The 20,322-nt window shown below is 42.5% G+C and overlaps 1 protein-coding gene across 1 annotated transcript in view; it reads left to right on the forward strand.

Moving 5' to 3' along the window:
• The first annotated feature begins 10,915 nt into the window (after positions 1-10,915).
• Positions 10,916-20,322, forward strand: part of CMTM8 (CKLF like MARVEL transmembrane domain containing 8) — a 36,884-nt gene continuing 27,477 nt past the window's right edge. Inside the window, exon 1 of the mRNA XM_074575114.1 lies at positions 10,916-11,268. Within this exon, the coding sequence (XP_074431215.1) occupies positions 11,077-11,268 (192 nt within the window). The 5' untranslated portion in view covers positions 10,916-11,076. The remainder of the gene's footprint in view (positions 11,269-20,322) is intronic.

Genomic DNA, 20,322 nt, shown 5'->3' on the forward strand with positions numbered 1-20,322 from the left:
TTTTGAGGAATTGTCTCCTCCTCCCTCGCAATGGCAGATTCAGAGCAAGAAGTGGGAGCCCTAGTAATAGCAAGGTACCCATAACCCTGGCTATTAAGGTTTTTTTATGTGATCTGAACAACCAAATAATTGTAGTGCAATTAGCAGCTGTAGCCTGGTGTTACCAGAGGTTGAGGTTAAACGGTAGAAATTGAGTGAGAACACTCTGGGGAAACTCCTGACCTCTGATGCATTTTTATCCATCTAAAATAGGTCCTGACCCCCAAGTGGGCTGGAAATCTTGCTGGTTCTTTCCACCTCAGAGCTTGTGTGCTGTGTGCAAGCTCTCCCCTGGCACAAAGCCAGCATCACTGGGCTTCTCGTCGGTACTGTAATCAGTCCTAAAGTGAAGAGGAAGGGACCTGGTTACATGATTTGTGAATTATCAAATATTATGGCGATGGGGGCACGAGAAGCGCTTCTGTGAATGATCATGTTTAGACAGAACCCATCATGTCAGCATGTGGGCTGCATCAGGGGAGCATCCAAGGAGCGGTAAGCAGATACCGCGAGGTTTAAACATCTCTGATCTCCTGATGTTGGGACAGTAATTAGGTCCAGACTGGATAGACAGATGTTTTTTAGGAAATAGAGTGGAAAGGCCTGGTATGGGAAAACTTGAGAAGCACAGCTCCAAGTACCTTGGTTTAATTACTGAGTTGGACTAGGCTGATTTAAAACTCATTATGTTACAGTGACTGGGAACTCTGCCCCAGGGAATCAGGCCTTGGATGTGTCCCTCTTGAATGCATCGCTGAAAATGACAATGATGTGGTTTATTGGCACAGAAGCTATAGGGTAAATAAGCAGGGAACTGAAACTATTGAAGGCAGCCTGCTTGAGTCAGGATGAAAGCATCTCAGCTGGGCTGGTACAAGGAAGTTCCTGGGATTGTTGACTGGGCTGAACATGTCCTAAGGAACGGGCAACTTCATTCCCCAGGACTGCTTGCTGTCTACCTGCCTCTGTGCCTTAAATTCACATTTTACAAAAGGAATTGTATGTCTGCGCATAGGCAACACTTGAACAGTGAGAATGCTTAATTTTCAAGTCTGCTTTCAGTTCTGAAGTATTACAGCGTTAACATACGATTTATATCTATTCAATGCAGTTTCCTTGGGCTTACCCAGTCACAAGTCTTTGCATAGCTAGATAGAGTTTTGCAGAGATTATTTTGCTCTCAAAAGCATTATCTGGCTTGAAATTATTAGTAAAATATATTGAAATCCAGTAGGCAGATCTCAAGAAATAGCTGATCTTCATATGCATTTTAATACGGATTTGGAGTGTACTTTTCTGTACTGCCTTTGAGTAAACACAGACAAGTGCATCTGCTTTAGCCCAGTATTGTTGACTGATTATAATGCATTGGTGGCTTTTTTTAGCACAGCTTATGTCAGGGGATTCACGACCACACACACAGGGTAAAGGCAGCTTCTCTGTAGTGCTATTGGAGAGACTATGCCTCTCGCTGCCACTCATCTTACGGCTGATGCTTGCTAAAAGCTATTTTCAGTCACATTAATGAAATACTGTGAAATAACCATTTCTTTTTCAAGGCGGGGATACATACAGAGCAAGTATGTGGGGGACGTAGTTCATCAAGTCCTGCCTCTTCTGCACTTCCCCAAGTTTGGAGGTGAACATGAACTGTACCACTCGTGCTCAGATGAGGAAGGCTGTGGACCTGCTGTCCCTCCATTCCCCTCTCCTAGACAGGCCATTGTCATGCGTCCTCGCAGCTCCTGTTCTATTTTAAGAAGACAAAATTGAATACTTGTCTTTGTACTAAAGGTGCCTTCACCAGCATTTTTTTTCCTTTTCTGTCCGTGTTTTTTTCTTCCTGCTGGTTGCCTTACACGCAATGGCTTTACAGATGGGGGTACTTTTGCAGGCTGGAGGATGTCACCTGTAACTCATCGTCTGATTAGATTGATACCTTGAAAAACCCTTTAAAATATCCCAGTGTTGTTCATTGCTATTTATGAAGAAAATTTATTAAATCCTGCATTTCAGCACTGATAAACATAAGTAATCTCTTTACTCATATTTCTCTTAGTTGTGAATTACATAAAGCAATCCTTCCCTAGTGAATTCAAACAGTCCATAAAAGTAGGCTTCTAGCACAAGAGGGATGCTTGTATGCAAGAAATAATCTCAGTTTTCATCAAAGTAACACCTGGCTTGAATACATCCTTGCTAACTTTGATGTTTTTCCCTTGTACTGCCTGCTTGAACAATGAATCGTGAAAATATGACCTCCCTGATTAGTACTTCACTGAAATAGTAATCGTAACGTCACTTAAAAAGACAGCACAGCAGTTTGATGCATGACCTTCATTTGCACACACTGATACAGCTTGTTTCCTGAGCCTCTAATTGAATCCTTGTGAGGAAGGCAAGTAAGAAATGATTTGATTGGCATATTCAGAGGAACACACTGCTTTTGTAAGATCATAGATTTGATATATTTAGTGACTGATTTTTATTTTTTTTTTTAAATAGTTGCTTGGGTCTAAGGAGGCATTCCTTCCATTATATGGATATGTCTGTGTACGTGTGTGTATACCCACATAACCAGTTTTCTGAAGCGCCGAGGAGATGAAGGTTAAGCTATTGCACTACCTGTCCTCATCTTCCTTCATGGCCTTTTAACCTATTGGTCAACTGCAGCTGAACATAAATTGGAAGAGTACCAAAAGATATCAAACCCTTATAAATGCCAAGAAAACATGCTAACTGAGGATACCCTCTTAGTGGGGAAAAAAAGGTACGTGGAGTAGATTGACCCTATAAATACCCCCACTGCAGCAAGCATTTCTGATGGAGTCTGAACATTCTTGAACATTAAAGGGAACCAACCTCAAAGTTCACAGGAAATGAAGCTTCTTAATTGTGGGGCTTATGGGGATGTCTATATTATAATAAATCTCATGTCAAAATTGTCTCATAGTTAGCATTAAGCCAGACATTCACAAATATATGATGGATTTAATTCACTTTGATATTAGTAATTAAAGCCACATCCATCACAGACCATCCAAATCTTATACTGCAGTCCACAGGGCTGTGCCAATTCACATAATTTAAATACCTAGGTAATGAGGTTGCCCTCAATAGAAAGGCTGTATTTTAGCTTCACTATTAGCATTTACTAAAATCCTTCTTGGTATGTTTTTCTCATGGTTAAAAGGGCTTAGATAGCCTAACTCCTATCAGCTCTTCTCCCAGTCTTCTAAAATCCCCAAATGAAAACCTTCCTTTCTTCTGAAATTCTCTTTTCCCTCACTGATCTAGCAAAGAAGCATTATCCATGCTCAGTAGCTAGTTAGTAGGGTGATAAATTACTTGACAGGATAAGCTTTCTTAAGACATGTCATAAATGGGATAAGCCTTTGTTCTGAGGAAATCCCAGTCACTCCAAAATTCAGCCTATCATCCATCCCCTGACTGCTCTCCAGTCATACCATGCAGCCCAAAGCCTGCAATTTTCAAAGCAGATGAAGTGAATGGAGACATTTAACAGAATTTGGCTTTCTGATTCCTCTAAAAATCCTAGCAGGCTTTGCTAGACAGGCAACAGACAACACACTCTGTTTCCCATAAATACATGTAGCCGTAATAGAAGAAAAAAATAATTCTCTCTTCTATTTATCTCCTGTTTCTCCAGGCTCCCATTTCTCTTGCAATAGTTGTTTTCAGGAACCTAAAATAGAAGAATGCACGAAGTGCCTTGCATCACTGCAGCTGTTTTCTCATGCACTGACACAAGACTTACCAGGTATCAGCAGCTCTGCATGCTGGTTTTGTGTGTATCTGTAAGGCATCCAATAATTATTCATAGTCATGAGCAGTATTATGTATACTCTAAAACACCGGTGCCTGCACCTCTGTGTCCTGCTCTGAGTTGAACTTGATTGTTTTGTGCTAGGGAGATTTGTTTCTTTGTTTTTGTTTTGTTTCAGGGCTAAGATTGTTCTATGAATACAAATAATAGGGTCATTTTGTTCTTTGTGTTCATACAAGTCTTTTGGCACTGGTCTACTTGCAAAGATAAATTGCTGATTTGAAGATACCGATACTATATCGCTCAGTCCCTTGGAGTTTTCAGACCATTACATAGTATAATGTGTTCCTCTGTTAACATTTTGCTCTCCTTCTGTTAATGGATAGATGTCAACTGTCTTTATCCCATACTAACAGAGTGGCTGCGCAAACCAGTACAAAGAGCAGTAAAACATCTGCCAGTGTTTCTCTGCCTTCTTCCATGGTTGGGTTCTTCAAGACTTAGGTCCGTGCCCTGCCAGGCTCCCAGTTCTACTCTCCTGCACTTCAGCCGCTGTCCTGGGTTGAGAGATACAGGACTAATTTATCTTCCAATGCTTAGGAAAACTGCACTCTTAGAAGACCCTGGTGTCTGGTTTGTGAAAATATTCACTTTATAGCCAGCTAGGCTATGTGGCATTCAAGGTCTCGGTGTTTTCAAGCCTTGCCAGGTGAGGGGACGAGGAGAAGCGAGACCCGGGCACTTGAGCCAGGACGGCCAACATGATTATTTCATACCGTGGATGTCACATTCAATATAAATTAGAAAGTTTGCTGCGTAGTTTCTCTCTTCCTTGACGGCAGCGGTCCAGAGAACTTCTTGCCCTGGTGCTGGACCCCTGAGCCCTTCCCTTCCTCCTGAAACCATAGCGCTCGCAGGGTCCAATATTTGCTGTCCGCTGCTGGGAGTGCACAGCTTTCTGCTGATAGAATGGGCTGACTATAATTCTTGTATATCTTATATTAGTATCAGGATCAATACTGGTTCTTTATTATTATTGTTAATTATTTAGTCTTATCCTATTAAATCTATTTGTATTTCAACCCTTGTGTTTCCTTGTTTTCTCCACTTCCCTTTCCTGGGTGGGGAGGGGTCATGGGGGGATAGAATAATTGTCTAAACAATAAATTGTTATGGGTTTTCTCAAACTGTAACAGCCCCCTATGACAGAGCATGCGCACTCTGGTACCTCTCCCCAACCAGCTGCCGCCTTTCTCAGATCCTGCAGTCAGCCCACTGGCCTTTGGGATTTTTTTAGTCTGGAAGAGGATTTTCCAGCTTTAAACCTCACAGCCCACCTGCATAAAACTGATTCTCCCAGTGCAGCACTTTCATTTCCCAACTACTAGCCAGGCACATCCCAGTGAGATCCTTTATTCTGCTACCGCTTCAGGAAAAGGAGGTGATGTGTCAGGCGTTGGTATCGCATGTATGTTGTATAGCTGGGTGACAAGAGCATTAACAAGTTTATAGCTTTATGGAATTAATTGGAATTCATTTCTGTGGTTTCTAAAATCACTGGGGTCATCTCTTGTCATGTTCTGTATAGTAGAGACCACAAAATTTGTCAGTGTAAGCTTGGTAATGAGGATATTTTAAATAAATCCATAGCTTTGAATTATAGATTTAAACAGATGGAGAGTGTACTGTTTTACTTCCTAAATTATTCAAATAGCTAATTACGCTGTATTAAAAAGATAAGTTAAAAAAACCCCAACCAACAAAGATACTTTATTTTCAGTTGGAATTTGTCCAACTTCAGCTTCCAGCCATGGTATCTAGTTAGGCTTGTGCCTGCTGGCTGCTAGATGTCTTCTCTCTGTGTATGTACGCACACAGCAAGCTCAAGTCACCTCCTAATTATTTAGCATAATATAAGGAGCACTTTAGATATCAGTCATGTTTTGGGGTGTTGTACCAACCACAGCAGAGCAAGACAGCTGTCTGTTAATAAAGCCTGCGGTCAAGCTGATGCCAGGAGTTACAAGGTGGCTGTAAACTCTCTCCCTAAACATGGATAATCTTGTGATGAAACCACAGTGGAATTGTTTGGTCTTTCATTAATTATCTAAAACCAAATATGGCATTGACAATTGTTTGAAGGTGATCTTTTCCTCCAGCTCTTTTGCACTGGACTTGGGTGCTGTATAAACACTGCCTGCTGTGATTTACATAAACATTTAGGCAAGCACCATCCTCAGTGAGTAGAAAACACACGTCTTCAGTGGAAACAATTGCATTCTCAAGTCCTGTTATCACTGGTATGTGTTTGTACCATAGGAATAATTAAAGGTCTACACAGGGCTGGTGACCCCAGTGAAAGTATTTATGAGTGTGCCTCAGGGACAGCCTGTCTGGACGTGCTCAGGTGCAGAATAAGCTCCTTCCTCACATAACATGACACCGGACACTCTTGAGTATTCAGGTGGCTAGTGATTTGCAGGTGTGAGAAGGCATGGCCACCAGCTGCGCTGGGAGCTGTGCTCACAGGCTCCCCATAGAGAAGGACAGCTGAGAAGCAGCCTGTGAAATACAATATGGGCACACTCTTGCAGGTGCATTACAGATTTGAGGTCCCTGACCCCAAAATACGTAAAACCACAATTCCCATTCTGAGAAGAGTTGTACACAGACTTCATGCTTCTCGCTACGAACTCTTCCCTTAATTCGAGTAGATGCGGTCTCTGTCCTAAAGCATGTGTGTGCAGCGTGCAGGGACGGTGTTCTAAGTACAAATCTGCTCTGCAGGAAGTAAGCAATTTTTCCTCGGCACAGCATCTAAGACACGGTTGTGTTTCAGGGCTGGGAGGGATTTTTAGATTCCCAGAGCAGATAAAACAGCTGGTGAAAGGCTAATGCACAGAAAATACACAGCTTATGTACTTTGTCATTTCTTTTCTTAGCACAGTCTCTATCACCGAACAGTTTACTTAGTGTGATGATAATGGGTTTCAAAAGTGAAAAATAATAATAATAAAAAAAAATTCTTAAAGTCAGTATGTTACTGCTCAGTATGGAGTTAATTCTCTGTATGGCAGTGCGTATGTTCTAAGACAGCTTTTTTGCCAGGTAAAATGTCTGTGAGTCCACAGTCAAGCTTCTGTCACTATAATTCAAATAAACTTCATGTAAAGAAAGAAATATTTGCGAGAAAAGGAGTATGGAACATAAATAGCTAGTTTTTGCATTTTTCAGCATTAGGGTAGTAACTTATGTATCTGATGATCAAATCCCACACACTAACATTACTCAGACTGTAGTTTCAATTGGTATTGATTTTATGTTTGTTAATTTTGGGGTGCCCAAGCTGCAAAAGCAAACAAGTCTCATGCTCAGTAACCCCACATACAAACACAGATCCACACATACAAATCCACAGGTTTGCAGAATAATAGCCATTTTGAAAAAATGGGCGTCTCGTCTATTCTATCTCTGTTGCAGCAACATTAGAAGATCCAACTATCTGAATCATGAAAAACATTTTTACTTTGCAAAATACCAGTCAATACACAGAGTCATTTACCTTGACTGATCATTAGGCCTGCCTATAGCACATATCACTACCAAAGTACAAATCAATTATTTCTGGTTCGGGTTAGTATAAATCAGCTTTTCCATACCGTCATAAGCCACCAAACAGTAATATCTGTTATCAATTATTTGCTTAAATATGTTTGTAGCTCAAAGCCTACACTTTGCTTATTCCGAGAAAGTCATTAGGAAATATTCCAAACGTTTCTTGATTTAATGCTAACCAAAAATACCTCATCGTCAGATTAGCACAGTGGGATGTCAAGGGTGAGAATATTTGTCCTGGACATCTGACACGAATCCACGTTCCCTACACATGACCCGGGTTCCATGGAAAGTTCAATTCCTTTCTTGCCCTCTTCAGAATAAGCTCCTTTATCTTTCTTAGATCACTCCTAGGTGGTTTAAAAACAGTAAGGTTTTGTTGTTGACTGAAATCTGATGATGACCAGTGAGAAATCTCAGTCACCTTTCCTTTCATATGTTTACTTGTTTCACTTACCTAAAAAAAAGTCTGAATAACTTCAATGTTTGAAAATTCTAGGATTTAGGAGAGAGGAAGGGAAGTAGTATTTCAAAAACAGAAAAACAGTTCAGGAAATTCCAGTCAGGTCCACTCCTTGGGCCTGTGAGTCTACTTTAATTAGCACTTCCAGTTGGCCAGATTGTTGCTAATAAGGTCGCTCTAGAGAGCTCAGTCAGTAAGCTCAAAAATGTTGATACCTCAGGATTTGAGAACCAAACCAGCTTAAACGGAAGAATCTGTTAATTAGATAGCAGGACGTTCAAGAAGTAAGCCCTTTACTTAGAAACATGATAATACTTATATCAGCTATTTTGCTTTTACTAAAACGTTTACATTGAAAGACTTCACCACATTAAATATTTTTTTCTAATAACAGTTTACTTCTTAGTGAGACACAGCAGCTTACAGAGGTAACAATCTTGACTGGTGTTTAACAGCCTCACCAATCCTTCCCTTGAAAGGTTAATTTAAAATACAGAAAATGGGCCACCTTCTTCTTTCTTGGCAGTTCTGTAATAAAAGGTTGATTGTTCAAGCAGCAGCATTCAATTATTTTGCTTCTGATGCTATCTACATGTAAAAAAATCTGTCTGAGCTCAGATGGTCCCTGCAGGCTTTCCAGCTCTAGCCTTCAGTGCAAGGATGCAAGACAAAAAGTTAGAGCCTCACTTAACATTCAAAATGTAAAATAGTATGCTGTCTAGTTAAAAAATGAAATTTGCTTCCTGGAATATCAGTGATACAGAAAATCTTTCTGGAGTGCTTGCCCGTTTTTTAGTGAAACTCATTCTTCAAATATGTTTGCTGGAGAAAAAAATGTGCTAATGAAGGAAGACAAAGTGGCAGCCAGTGTCCAGAGAAGTTGCCCAGAAATGAACCCGTCCAGTTCTTGTTGAATTAGTCATGATACTAGACCTCTACAACAGACATTGAAAACTTACGCTAATAATAATCTATTAATAGATTTAATATAGTTGAAACAAAAAAGAAATGTTTCCCTGTGTTTTTGTTTTACTTTTTTTTTTTCTTCCAGAGGACCTGGGATGCCCAAATGATAGATGTGCAGACCAAAAGCAATGAAATTTGTTGGTCTCATGTGTGATGGTGGAAAGAGAAACAACACTGACCTCCAGAACTTTAGGGAGCAAAATACATCCAGTGTAATGGAAAGTGATGTGAATGACTCAAACCGTTTTGAAGTTTGTGTTAATTTTGCTATTGGCATGAATTTTAGCCCCACACTTACCCACTTTTACTTACTGATCTTATAGGTGGGAAACTGAAAAGACGAGAGTCTTTCAGAGGAGAAAATCAATGCTGTTACAGTGGATCCTCACGAACAGCAACAGGGGCATCTCAAAGCGGCTCTGGCATTGGAAGGAAGCTTGGCAGTGCTGAACAATCAGATAAAGCACTTTTTATTTGCAAGCCAGTTGAAGCAGGTCTTTAAACGGACCAGTGCACAGGTGTGCTCTTTTCCTTTAAAATCTCAGCTCTTATTGAAAAAAAAGGGATAAAAGAGGAACGCAACTAATACAGAAATGCTAACAACTCCACAAAAAAAATATGGTTTTGACAGAAAGTGTAAAATTCCTTGTTTGTGATCGAGATGTTGTGTTAAATGGTTTGTGCGTGTGGTTTGCTAATGGTCTCTTCTTTTTTTCCTCACAAAAAAGGGTATCTCTAAATCATATCATGCTCAGTGACTGGCATCTCATTCTGATGACACACAGCTCATGTTTCCAAATATCTGCCACAATTTTTCTGCCATCTTAAACCAAAAAGTCACCAGTGCCTACGAGTGTGCGGAGGTTCCGCAGAGCCCTGAGCCAAGACAAACCCTCCAATAACTCTCGTGTTGTGACACACCCTGTGAGTGGAGGCACAATCATGTACGAGAAGCATGTTCCTTTGGGTAATTCAGGTTTCCCACATTTCTGAGAGAAATGCTGCCATCCTCCTCCTCCTTCCCCAGCTGATTGAATCCCTTGCTGAAAGGTAATACTGCAAAATCCATCCTTTGTTAGCCAGCAGGAGAGCAGCAGTAAACAATTTGAGGACAATAGCCACCAGACATATGGAAAACACTTCATTTTTACTGAGCTGCCACATGCAAATGTTTTGCTAATGAGAATTCCTGAACGTTGAAAAAAAGCTACAATGTGCTTGCTCGTTGAAACACCATACTTTTTGTGGAACGGAAGATCACTTTAGAAGCTCTTAAATGGCACGGGATTTTTTAATTTTTTTTTAAAGGCGACACTTAAGACTAGACTGGAGAAATACTAAAAAATACAGGCTAGGGAACAGCTTGACACTGTCAGGTAGTAGGCCAATAATGGCCTCATACTTTCCATTTCCAGTGACTTTCATGGCTCTTAAAAAGTCTTTCCCACCAGGGAGACTCTTGGTTGTTTAGAAGATGCTAGCTAAATCCCCGTTTTCAGCTCAGTAGAGGTCTGTGGTACCTCCTGGCCTCTCGTTCCCTGCCCCCGGTGCTTCGCAGTGGTCCCTCTCCCAACAGCATGACGCTGAGGAGCCATGGCAGCCAGCTGGGACGACAACCCGCAGCGATAGCAGGTCTCCCATCAACGTTTAGAGACAGGGGAGCCATCCCAGATGGACGACGATGGCCAGGGGCTGGGGTCGGACCCCCCCCAAACCATGCTCACGGCTTCCCGTGGGGTGTTTTTCCAAAGCGTGGCTGTCTCGGCCCGACTCCTTGGCTGGACGCCGACATGGTCCCAAGGCCTCTGCGCGTATAAAAGTCCCGGAGGTCAGGAAGCAGTTTTAGAGGGGCCCCACATTGCCCCCTCAGAGGACCCTTCCCGAGGGCCGGGGATCCCCTGCACCACCAACCCCGGGCTGCGGTCCCCGGGGATAGGGGATAGGACACCAGCCCTATCAGTCGGTGCCCAGCGGCCCCCTCCCGCCTCGGGGGCAGCCCACGGGAGGGCTGGGGCGGGCGGCTCCCCCGCCGGACCCGCCTCTCCGCCCGGGGCCGAGCACCCTCCTCCCCCCCTCCCGCGCTGAGGCGAGGGACTGCGGGCAGCCACACAAAGCGGCGGCACCGGCACCTTTCCCGCCGCCCCTCAGGCGGCAGCCGCCCCCGCCTCCGCCCCGCCGGGCCGGCAGGCGCCGGGGCAGCCCGACGATGGAGCCGCCGGTGCCGTCGCCGCTGCCTCAGGAGCAGCAGCAGCAGCCGCCGCCGCCGCGCTCTCGCTCCCACACAGTCACCACCACCAGCAGCTCCTTCACCGCCAACCTGTCGGCCAGCTCCAGCACCCTCGCCTACGACAGGGAGTTCCTGCGGACTCTCCCCGGGCTCCTCATGGTGACCGAGATCGTGAGTGACCCCGGGCGGGCGGCGGCCCTGAAGGAGCCGGAGCCGGGGCCGGGATGGGGAGGCGTGAGGGGGGCCCAGGGCGCTCCACAGGTTTTCAGGTCTCCTCTGTGGAAAGTTGCCGCTGCGGTTTAGAGGTTGGGCTGATTTTTCCCTCCCGGTTCCTCACCTGAAGTGTTTGGGAAGCCTCGGGAAGGGGCTTAGTGGGGTCCGGAGCGACAGGTGGAGCGGCGGGAAGGGGCGGCTTGGAAAGCCGGAGGGGGGGACACAGACACGACCACACAACAACTATTGATAAATGCAAAAGTAATATAGGGCACACGCAGTATGTAGTCGCCCGCAGTGTATCATCGCCTCTCGTAGCAGGAAAAAAAAAAAAAGAGTTTTGGCAGAGTGTAACTGATTTTTGGAGGCATTTCTTTAACTGCACTGGTTGTATGCACTTCATACTTTATAGCGCACTGATAACCGTGACGTGAGAGTTAATTAGGCAACTTATCTCCATGCTGTAGGTCAATAAAAATCCGTTTCCTTGTGCTTTTAGTGATTGGATACAGCTGTGAAGAGTGGCATATGAACCTTTTTTTGCTTTTGGTAGCAATTTTTTTTTTTTTTTTTGCAGGTACTTTATCAGGTGCAAACAGAGGGCAGGCAGTTTGGGATTTAGCCGCTTGTCTCAGTGGTAGGCAGTGAACAACACAATGTTGGGATCCCTTGGCAGGACTGTATGCTCAGTGTGTTAAGCGATGGGTGCGTGTAAACTCTGCTTAAAAAAAAAAAATACATTTCTTTTAAGTCTGCTCATCTATGCTACTAATAGTTAATGAACTTAAAGAGCTCGTTGCCCCAACTAATTTTTTGAAGTTCCTGTGTGATGTTTTTGCTTTGATGATGCTGGAAGGATTAACTTATTTGACCAGATTCATTTTCAAGCCTTGAAAACATTGTGCTTCACCAGAGCAGTGGAATGACTGTTGTTTTTGCTGGCTTCAAAGTTAAAATAACCAAGTGAAGCTTTGGGCAGACGTGCAATGTAGGACCTCTGGCAGGATCAGTGCCATCGGAGAGAGGATGGCTGCAGTGCAGGCAAGCTGTGGTGAGGGTGTGAAGTCAGAGCCTGCTACCAGCTGATACCTTGGATGCTGGCATTGTTGGGAATTCTGGCAATCTTTAGTAGGTAGGTGATTGTAGGCTTCTTTCAGTTGTTAAATACAGGGGATGCTTCCTTGTTGGGGGTGTGGTAGATCTGTCAATAAAGTAGTCTTTTGAAAGAAAAGCTGCTTTCTTTTCCATTATTTTTAGTTACTAATTAGAACAGAATTATGAACTTTCTTGTACTTTATCTGAAGAGTGATCCTACTGTAGATTATTAGAGGGATGCCCAAGGCTTTTCCCAACCCCTGCTGGAATGTCTCATATTCAGCCTGGCTGCAGAATACCCCATCAGCTGTGCTTACATTGAGCTACACGGCCACAGGGCACAGACAGGCTCTCGCTTATACTTTGTTGAAAGTGTGCTTTCTAGTTTGTGTTGACCGACAGTAATATTTGTGTAGCTTTCCTTTCTGAGCAGAGTGATGATGGTTTTTAGGTGGACTTTGTGTCCTATCAGCCATTTCTGACTCCTGAAATAATTACGAGATGATTCTTCAGCCACCATTTTGAGGTACTCGAGTCCATTACTGTTGACATTTAGAGCCAGCTTTAGTTTAGGTTTCATAAGTACTTATGTGAGAATGCATTTACCAGCTTCAGAAAGAACCTCAATGCTACCTGACTTTGTAGACTGGTGTAGAGTTGTGTCTGTACTACAGGCTTACACGTATGTATTTTTATTGTGTGTGAACAACAGTGTGAAGATGTGCAGTTCCTGCCCACTTCAAAGGAGCTGACAGAAGTCTCTAACGCAGATGAACTTAGACTGTTTTGTGATGATGTGTTTGAGAGAATAGGGGACAGTTTTTTAATATAAAGTTAAAAACAATAATGCAGATCTTACAGAAGTAGAGTATTGTTAGATATTGCCTTTGAGGAAGTACTTCTGGTTCTTAACGCCACTTATTTTAAAGCAGTAGCTGTTCTTCTGTGAAATTAAAGGAAAAGACAAACAACTGAATACCTTGGTATGGAACTGAAATAAAACCAGTTATTAAAATCAAATAAGTGACTTTATGTGTGTATATATACTTTTGGCATTGGTTTTTGGTCAAATCTTTTCCACCAGTTCAGTATGTTGGTTGTTTTTTTTTTTCTGAGGGAAAATGTGCTTTAAGAGAACATGACTAGCTTTACACAAGATCTCTATTTCAAAATTGGCTGGCATATTCAGCAGTAATGGAGTTGTGTACTCTAAATCAGTCAGTTCCTGCCTGTTCTGATCATCCTATGTATCTAAAAGTTGTGGCTTGCCTGCACAGATTGGCTCTTCAGGACATATCTGACCCTCAGTACTGATGCCCCAGCTCACAGCACGATCCTTCTGCTAAGAATTTGCAAACCTGTAAGTGGGGAAAAACTCTTGCGTGTGTCTGTATTTCAGTCTCAGGACTTTGCAGCCTCGCAGGTCATTTCCAGTCTAAGCACCAAGATCTGAAGTGCAGCAGCTGTGGTAAGGGCATGCCTTTGATTCTGCTACCCCTGCTGTGGAGACACCTGTGAGACGGACAGGGAAGAGGACTGTTTTTAGTAATTTCTGTTATCACTGCAGCTACTCATCTGCCAGACCCTGTGTTCATTAGTATACTATGTGAAAGCTAAGCTAGGGGTGTTTAAACAACAGCGCTGAATGTTCTGAGGGTTTGCACTGTGGGGCTGCATAAATATTTGATTATTGCCCCTGTCAGTCAGCGATGTGCAAGAGGAGTGCAAGTCTGTGGCTTCTCACTCTGAAACTGGAGCTCTCTTCTCTGTATAGGCAAAGCGCAAATCTGTGTTATTCTTCAACCAAAGAGAATGGAAAAGCACAAAGTTACCACATAAATTAAATCTTCCAGTGCCTTAAATGAAGGATCTTGATCGCGTTTTGCTCCTGCCTCCCTAATTTGGGTGCTGTGAAGATGAATTAACTGCTGCGTGGATTTCCATGTGTGCTGGTAACCAGCCTACTTCTGCACTGAGGCTGTGGTTTAATGGCACAGTAAATTCAGCTTAACGGCTCCTGCTAAGAGATTCTTTGCAATGCCACAAAACGCTGGTCTGCTATTAACTCAGTCTGCTGTTTCCAATTTGTTCAAAATGAGTTAGCTTTATAAAGACATGTTTTATGATGGATTGGGTATTACCTGTCCTTTACCTAGCTGCTTTAAAGCCGGTATAAGTCTGGGATGAGGTTGACTGTGCATGTTCAGCAGTAATGGAGTCATGTACCCAAACCTGGTTCAGGTTAATTTTGTAATGCCGTTTGGTCGAGCACTGCACACGCCCTAGTATGAATGAACAGAGAACTGCAGCCTGAAGTGTAGGCTAAATTACCCGGTGCTGACAGATTTCCATTGCCTTCTACATCTGCCCCTGTGACCAGAGAGCATGCAAGGTTTCCTGCCACTCACTGGGAAAGAACTGGGGTCAGTTTATTTCAGTGCAAAGAGCAATAGAAAATGCCACAGGATTTCTGAGAGGGGCCTTTGGAAACTGGCATAAAACAGCTTTGATGTGTGGAAGCTTGTCCAAATTTCTTATATACAGAAGTAATGATGCTTGCTGAATAGGGCAGGGGCTTCTGACTTCAGAGGCTTGGATTCCCTGGCCTTCGTTGGCCAGTGACCACTGACAATGAATTTATCTGCATCTCTCTCACTTCTCTGAATGACTTTTCCATTCATGGAATATGGATACAAATCTTTGTAAGGCGCACTGAGATCTGTTGGTGAAGAGTAATATATAAGATGTAAGCGGTGTTACATAAAGTCTTTAATTCAGATGTCGGTCACCTGAGTTGATGCTGCAGTAAAATACACTATAGGAATCAGTATCAATTATCTTCTGTAGGATGTAAACTCCCCCCACCGCAGGATTTATAGTTTCAAAATAAGCAAATATAGCATTTTCCAGCGATGTCTTCTGTGTGTTCCTTTTCTGTATAATGATGGCCCAGAAAGATATTTGTCTTCCTGGGAGTTTTATGGCCAAGATAAATGATGACTGGCGATACCTTCTCAGAGCTTTAAATCAGCTTCTCGAGTCAAGCATTATGGATCACTTTGGAGAAGTGGAGAGTTTTGTGGTTGCTATGGATGTAGTTACAAAAATATTTACTTTCTAGCATGATGACATTGATTCCTCCAGATTGTTGCATCACACCAGCGTGTTGCTAGATACAGTTTCTTGTAAAAGTTGCCCTACTAATTTTAAGGCTTGTGATGTCTATTTATCTTTAATAAAAACAAATACTACATAGCTTGGAAAGGTTTGGAAGGTTGTTACGCTGGTGCTGCAAGTGAGATCTTATGATGGTGTAAATTTTAGTAAATTGTAATTACAGTTGCATTTCTTCATGCTGTTTTACACAGACTATTCTTTGAGTGAAATGCCCTATTTACATTATCGGCACCACATAAAATTGTGGTTTGAATTTACATTTCTGTATAATAAAAATAATTTTGATCACTGTTTCATTATTCTTCAAATCTAAGACCTTTGAAGGCTTAATTTGGAAAAGAAATTTTGTTGTACAGTGGTGAGCCTCAGAATATTAAATATTGAAAGTTATGTCAGATTTAAGATATCGAGGTTACCAAAACCAGAACAACTGGTGTCGTGGTTTTGGCCAAATCGGCCAATGGCCAGCGACAGATGCTCCCCCCAAACCTCTCGTGCAGGGAGAGGAGGAGGAGGAGAGATAAAGAGAGATTTACTATGAGTTTAGAAGAAACTAAACTACTTTAATGAAATATTAATAATAAAATAAAAAGGAAAATAATGAAATAGATACAGTAGATACAAAACCATATTAAGCTCCCAGGATGATGTCACCGGCAGGCACTGGGGAAGGCCCAGGCTAGACGCAGTGACGGGTGGGAACTGGGTTCCAGAGTTGGAGTCAGGAACACACCGATTGGGATCAAAGGCAGATGAACAGACAGGGTCCTCCTTGGACGTCGGCCACTGAAGGAAGAGCCTTGACCCTTCAATCCCTCAGCTTTTATACTGAGCATGGGGAAGATGGGATGGAATACCTCTGTTGGTCAATTTTGGGTCACTTGTCCTGTCCGCTTCTCCCTGCATGTGGGACCCCCCTATGCTTTTCTGCTTCCGACCCTCTAATAGGGCAAATAAAGAAATGAGCTGACCTTGGTTGTTATAGCAATAAGTATAATCAAGAGCTTCTCTGCGTACCATTCCTTGGCACAAACTGTCTTGTCACTCTGAACAAACCGCTTTAGACACAATATGCTGTTAATTTCAGAGAGTTAGAAGAGGCCTAGCTAACAAATAAAATTACTGAACAGAAAGTTGCTTCTGTTTTACCTCAAACCAGGACAACTGGACATGTCCAAATGTTTGTTCAATAGGATTTTCCCCCCTTCTTTTCCTAAGAGATGCATCAAAATCTTCTACAGATACTCAACTTTTGAATTAAGTTAGCGATAAAATCATATAAATGTGAAGAAAAACAAAAGTAATACAGTGGGATCATCTACTGTGAAAAAGCTAAAAGATAAAAATTATACTAAATTTTTTTTAAAGCTCTCCTTGCGTTTATCTTTAGTCTTGTGCCCTCTCTGACTGTGCGTCAGAGTTTTGTGTATAGATCCCGTGTTCCTCCTGCACCCCCAGTTCTTGGAATAGCCCTCAGAAACACAGAGGGAACTCCATAAAGCCGCTTTCCTCACCTGCGTAACAGCAAGACTTTCTCTTCTATCAGGAACAGTAGAGATATTTTTTTTTTCTTTTTGTTTTCTTCTTATAATGCAATTTTTACTCCAGTCGCAGTGTCTCTGCTGGCATGTAGTTGACAACACTGAGGCACCTTCTGATATGTTGAACGAGTGCTTTGCCTAGAGGAGACATGCGTAAGCACGGTCTTAAAATGATTCACTTTGAATTCCTGAATGAAAAAGAAGTATCCTGTACTAATCAGTCATATCATCCAGTAGCTTCATCTTCCTGTCCATGCATAAGACAACATACAATATAAAATCTACACGCTCTCCTTTGCTCTTGATCAGAGAAAACTCTCACTGAAGTCAGGTTTCAGTTCTCTTTTCTTTTAGGTGCTGCTGTTCCACTGCTAACCCTTAGTGTAACTGTCCTTAGTGTAGTGGATACACACATCTATGATTTCCATCTTCCTCTAGGATCATATCGTTGTTTAAAGTTCTGTTTCCTTAAAGATCTTTGATTTCCTGGGCAAGATCAGGGTGTTTCCTTGGGAAGAGAGAATTGTTTGGGGGATGCAAGAAAACAGGAGCTTTGGAAACTGTTGTCAGGAGTGTGTGCCAAGTGCAGATAGAAACAGTATTAGAACTGATGTGGTATGTAGGTGAAAATGCCTCTCAAATTGAATGCAGATATTTTACAGAAGGTCAAAAATGCAAAATATTTTCAATACCTCAAGGTTAAGGTGGAATACGTATGAAGTGTCATTACCTCTTCATGAGAAGAATGCTTTAAAGACATACTTGACTATCAGCTTTGTTCTCTTTTATATGTATGTATTTATTTTTTAGCCTAGTTTTTCCTTTGGATAAAGTACATATTGGAACAGTGTGATACTTCTGCTCTTGTTCCTGTTTCAATGCCACAAAAGCAGTAGAAAGTGTGTCATTGCAGAGGGGACCAAGCCCTCTTTTTCTGGGGTCAAATAGCAAATAGATTTTTAGCATCCATCAGACCTTTGGCAAAGTAGTTCTGTTCACGTGGCCTGAGCCAGTTCCTGTGGAAGCTGCTGGCACTGATTTCACCTGCCTCTGAAAGGAGCAGCTCCCCTGTAAGACTGGTAAAATTCCAGTGAAGGAGGGACTGAGCAAGGAAAGAATCAAGTCACTGCTTTCAGTGGGAGCTGGATCTGGTCTGAGGAAGGCTTTGGGTTAAGCTTAAGTTAGTGACCTGAAAGAGGCCTGGGTCTTGGTTCCACATTCACTAGTACTGGGTTCAGGCTTTACCAGATGACTTCGTGACACAGACTTGAATCAGTCCTGGGCGTGACTGCATTTTTGCCAAGTTAGAGCACAATATCGAGTGTTTACACTCTTCGTTTTCCAAGGTATGGGTGCGCAGATGACGCTGATGCAACCACAGGTTTGCTGAGACAAAAATCTTCAAAGCAAAACAAATTGGTATCATTAGGGGGATGCTGTCCCAGCAGTTTGTTCTGGGCAGCCACAATGTTCCTGGTGCAATGAGATGCACTAAAATCAGATTTAGAACTGAGGTGAAGTGAGCATGGTAATAATGAGCCAGATGTTGTCAGTCTTTGGATATATCATAATCTAGTTACAAAAAATAAATACATTGAAAAATCCTGCGTAGGGCTGGAAGGAGGCCATGTGGGGAAAGCAGCCTCTGGGACCATACTTAGGTAATTGCTATTTGTGTTTAGCTGATGGCCTGATGTGCACAACTTGAGAAGAAACCTGTCAAGAACCTCTGGTTCATGCCTGAAAATAAGACTGGTTTGTGTCATCAGCTTCAAATGTGACTGCTGTGTCCAGGCCTGTATTTAAATATATTCAAGGTGACACAGTTTCACACAGAATCCATGTATTGAGCCTGGAAACTTTACGGCTACTAATAGGGTCCTTTTTTTTTTTCTTCTTTTTTTTTCCTTTGTATGTGCGTATAGTGATTACATGAAAGAGTCCCTTTAATATGTATTTTAGCAGCATTTGCTCTCTTTGTTCAACAGTAGCGCTATTGCCAAAGCTGGAGCTCCTGCAGCAGGTAGTAGCCAAACGTGGCCAGCAGCTTTGAGAGAAGTGTGAGGAACCATAGGAGAAACTTAAATGGAGATATGGAGAGTGTTGCAGGCAGGAATTAAGCATTGGGGGACAAGGGAACAGGCAAAAAAACCCCCACCTCCAACAGAAGGAAAGCCTCTGCAATGTGTCTTTAAAGTGACACTTCAACTGATAAAGTCAGCCTTGGTTGTCTCCAACTGGAGACAGATGCTGTAGGGCAGACTCTGACAAGGATCAGGTGAGGAGAGGGTGACTCTGTGGTTGGATGCCTGTTACTACTGCTGTAGATTGTAAAGCATAAACAAATGCACAGTTGTCCTCTACAGGCTCTGAGCACAACTGTGATATGTGCTGGGGAGGGTAGTTTTGTTCAGTCCTTAGAGGTTGAAAAAAACCACCCAGAAATGACAGCATCTGCATTGATTTGGTTTTAGTTTAATTTCTAAACCATGGTGTACTTTGCTACCAGTAACATCATATGCTGTTTCAAAGAGCTGGTGTATGTATAGATAGGTGCATACAAAACGATTAAAAAAACTGTTATAGCCGAAGGCTTTGGAAATTAAGAAGCACAAGAACTGGTGTTCACAGTGGCAATGTTGATTTGCTTCTGGATTGTATGCAGACACTGGAATCCAGTCAAAACTTACATAATCATGTTATTTTTATCAAGAAACTTCTGTCACAGTCACCGCGCAGGAGAGTTTTTCTGGGAATGACTGGGATATTGTGCATGCTGCATTGGAGGAAGGCATGTCATGAGTAAGGAAAAGAATTATTGAAAGAGAAGGATGGCCTCCTGGCTAATTGCTTCCTTGGAAAATTTGATTTTTATTTTCTGCTTGCACCACAGTATTCCTATGGGATACTAGGTAAGGCAAGTAAGCCTTACATTTCAGTGTACTCGCTTTCCTTCTTGTTTTCTGGATCCCCAATTTCGGCTCTGAGACACAAAATAAATGATTGTTCACAGTTGTAGCTGAAGTCAGTAGGAGCTATGTTCTGAAGAGGCAAAATGCAGTGCCATATTAAGTGCTGTGGGGAAAAAAGAGCACTGTCTGTAAAATACTTATTTATCCCACAGAGGTGCGTTTAATAGTTTACTAATGAAGTGTGAGATAATTCAGGTAGCAAAGTACTTTTAAAGAGCCCAAGCAGA

The sequence above is a fragment of the Larus michahellis genome, chromosome 2, assembly GCF_964199755.1.
Source record: "Larus michahellis chromosome 2, bLarMic1.1, whole genome shotgun sequence".
In the NCBI taxonomy this organism is placed as follows: domain Eukaryota; kingdom Metazoa; phylum Chordata; class Aves; order Charadriiformes; family Laridae; genus Larus; species Larus michahellis.